General features: G+C 43.5%; 1 protein-coding gene across 2 annotated transcripts in view; it reads right to left on the minus strand.

The window, feature by feature from the left end:
• Window positions 1-724: 724 nt before the first annotated feature.
• The window catches only part of fmr1 (fragile X messenger ribonucleoprotein 1), a 16,483-nt gene continuing 13,858 nt past the window's right edge, over window positions 725-3,349 (minus strand). For both annotated transcript variants that reach the window (XM_076102809.1, XM_076102810.1), the window contains one exon: window positions 725-2,998. In XM_076102809.1, the coding sequence (XP_075958924.1) occupies window positions 2,795-2,998 (204 nt within the window). In that variant the 3' untranslated portion in view covers window positions 725-2,794. The remainder of the gene's footprint in view (window positions 2,999-3,349) is intronic.

Consider the following 3,349-nt stretch of genomic DNA (forward strand, 5'->3'; position numbering starts at 1 on the left):
GCGCTGTTTAAACAAAGTCACTTTCAGCTATTTGATAACGTGACCGTCTCTTTGTATCAGTCTCTAGAACGAAGCAGACAAGTTTGGAGCAACGAACTGCTGTGGGAACAGAATGAATGGCCAGAAACAGCAGAGGTCACCTTACGCCATTGTGTATCCCCAAAATATATATATATTTTTTTTGAAAATGCAATTAGGGTGAGAGAATCACACATGCAAGAAACATGTAAAAACCAGGAGGTAGGGGTAAGAACAGACAGTGTACAAATCTTGGAATGGAGGAGCATAAATCCAAGGCACTGAGATAAAAAGGAGCCTCGTTATGGACTAGAGAGGCAGCACCGAGACCGTGGTGAACACTTTGAGGGGATTTTACAAATAAGCCTCAGTAAACTGGACCAAATCATTCTTCATCAAACCCGACTTTATACTCTGACTAGGTTTGTCACAGTTAGGTTTAGTGAAACTGCTCTGAGTCGAAGCAAGAAGCAGAGGAAATGCACAATTCAAATCATGTATATTAAAAATGCATTGCGTGTTTTATGGTTGCGGAACAAGACCCGGTATTGTGGTTTAATGAAGATTCCGATTTATTGTATCAAAGTTAGGATTCCTCTGCCCTACCGTTAACAAAATGCAGCCGACGGGAAATAACAAAAATGAAATTAGACTAAGAGGGGCGAGCCAAGAATAAGTTGGAAAACCAGGAAGAATTGAACTTACACCAATTTTTTTGTTTGTTTATTTTGTCAAGGTATAACTCAATGAAAGGTCGTTTCTTCTACAGTAATACTTCAAACAGGTTTTCTAACTGCAAAACAAACAAAAAAGGTTAAATACAAAGGTTTTCATAAATTAAAGAAAAGCTCATGTGATCAGCTGACACGAGTTCTACATTCACCATGTTGCCGCCTGAACCCTGCAACCTGATCAGGTTTGTCTGAAAGCGTCCATCCAAGAGTGCTTAGTTAAATGTAAGTGCGTGGAACTAGACAAAAGCTTACAGCCTAAGCCCTCTGTGGGAAATGTCCCACTGTTGAGGTCCAGAGGCCCCCCCCCATCAGTCCGGTACAGGACGTGGACTCCTGTCGACGGGACGCTGCAGAAAATGTTGCCGTGAACGAATCGAGACAAAGCTTTTATTTGGTGACTGTGGTAAGGCATTTTAGTCGTGAGTCACTGCTTCTTTGTGAATGACTGTACACTATTGTGGATAGGCAGGTTTGACCTGTTTCTGGCCATTGTATGCTGGAATTAGAATTGAGATTTACAGAAGCTACGTTGTGTCTAGATTTTTGTGATTTCTTAAAATATCAGAACGCGCGTCTCCCCAGTCTTATTTTGTTTTTTCCTCTGGGGCTCTTGTCTCCACAGACAGCTGAATGAATCACACAAATCGTCTGCCATTTCCTACGTTCTGAACTTTTGAACAGCGTTTGTGATGATTGATCAAGGCTCCCAGTTTTACTGTGAGCGTTCTGGTGTCACTGTGGACATAAGATCTTGTGCGGGGAATTAAAAAACAAGTGTTGATGATCTTCATGCAGCCTGCTTAAAAACCTTTACATTTTTTTTTTTTTGTACAAAGAATCTCAGATATCAGTCGGCCCGGTGAAGACGGTTCCGAGCACGGAGGTTGCCGAACTGAACGCTTCAGCTCACGTCTCACTATTAATAATGTGGATTCCCTGTCACTGTTGGCCTCGCCAGGTGTCTCTGTCACAGGTAATTCATTTTAAATATAACAGCAGTGCAAGACGTTTGGTACCCTGTTGAGAACTCTTCAGGAGTTACTATCTTTGCTTCTGTAAAAGCCTTTGAAACACTAGATTTGCATCACAGTGCCTCAGATTTATGTTTCCCCCGTTGGTACGTCTAAGGTGGGATTCATGCTTGGTCTGGAGGATTTCTACATTTTCTTAACAACGTAAAAAACTAAAACACATACGACTTAAAACGATGAGAAAAGCACCGGTTGGTAATTCCGTTGCCCGTGCACACCTGTTAACAATTCATCCTAAAACATGGACACTTTGAACTCCTCGAGTGCTGGATTTCGGAGCTTTGGACCACTAAAAATAAATTCTCCACCCGTGGGAAACACCGACGCCACTAAAAGCGTGTGCCGTCAGATCATCTCTACAATTAACTGATCTGCAGTAAAAAAACGTCATACAGCAGGAGGGAAGTTCCTCCCGCACGTTTTCATGCTGCTGTAATTCTGTTTCCTTGTCAACCAATTATTTTCTTTTTTCTTGTGTGAGGAGGTCCAAACAGGGCAGTGGCAAAAAAAAATAAAAATCATCCGATTTAGTTGATTTGAAAATAGAAAACAAGCAAGTTATGATTTGCCTGCGGAGGGTAGGGGAGCATGTTTGGGGTGAGTGCCTCCGTGCGAGATAAGTCAAATCCCTCCTCTTCTTCTTTTCCTTTTGTCCAAAAAGTACTGTTTTTTTTTTTGTTTTTTTTTGTCCCTTTCGCGAAGAACAGGACCTGTACACTCAAAAGACGTCAACTGAGCGGACCGGCAGATACCGGATCGCCTCTGGTCTACGACTTCACTACGGTAAACTCCTCCGTGCTGATGAGATGTGTGTATTCACGTGTTTGACAAAGACAGAGAAAGAAAAAAAGCGAGAGAGAATCTACGATGGTTTATGACGAGTTGCCTGTGTGTGTGTGTGTGTGTGTGTGTGTGTGTGTGTGTGTGTGTGTGTGTGTGTGTGTGTGTGTGTGTGTGTGTGTGTGTGTGTGTGTGTGTGTGTCTAAACGAGAAGGTCCTCCAGTGGAGCGTCTACGACACTCCGTTCACCAGCGGAGGAACGTCCTGTTTGTCCTTCTTCATCCCTCGGTCTCTGATGGGTCTCTGATGGTGGTGGCGAGGTGGGCCATCGCCGCCGACGCCGGTGATGACGCCACCCTGGGATGAGGGTGGCCCTCCTCCTCTCCCGCCCGAGGAGTGCTGCACGCTGCGCTCGTTGTTACTGTCCACACGGATCTGCAGGAGAAAGGACAATACGTACAGTTCGGAGGGGAAATATGATCAGAAGCATGATCACGGATGAGTCTGGGCTCACTTTCATCTAGCGTCTCTAGGAAGACTATATATACACATATAATACATTTATGTCCTCAGAGCAAGACACAGTTACTTATGAAGCTTCCTACGGAGACGGACAACTCCAGAGTGTGTGACGTCTCTGCCTTACATTCTAATGATGTATTGTAGCTTTACTGACAGCTGTTTTAGAGTGTTAGACATGTGAAGAAAATCTCTCGGCCAGCTTTATACGTATAGATAAATAAGCTAGGTAGCTAATTGTAGCCAATATAAATGCAACAATATTCA

Source organism: Anarhichas minor, unplaced genomic scaffold (assembly GCF_050575085.1).
Source record: "Anarhichas minor isolate MPS153535 unplaced genomic scaffold, ASM5057508v1 ptg000028l, whole genome shotgun sequence".
NCBI lineage: Eukaryota > Metazoa > Chordata > Actinopteri > Perciformes > Anarhichadidae > Anarhichas > Anarhichas minor.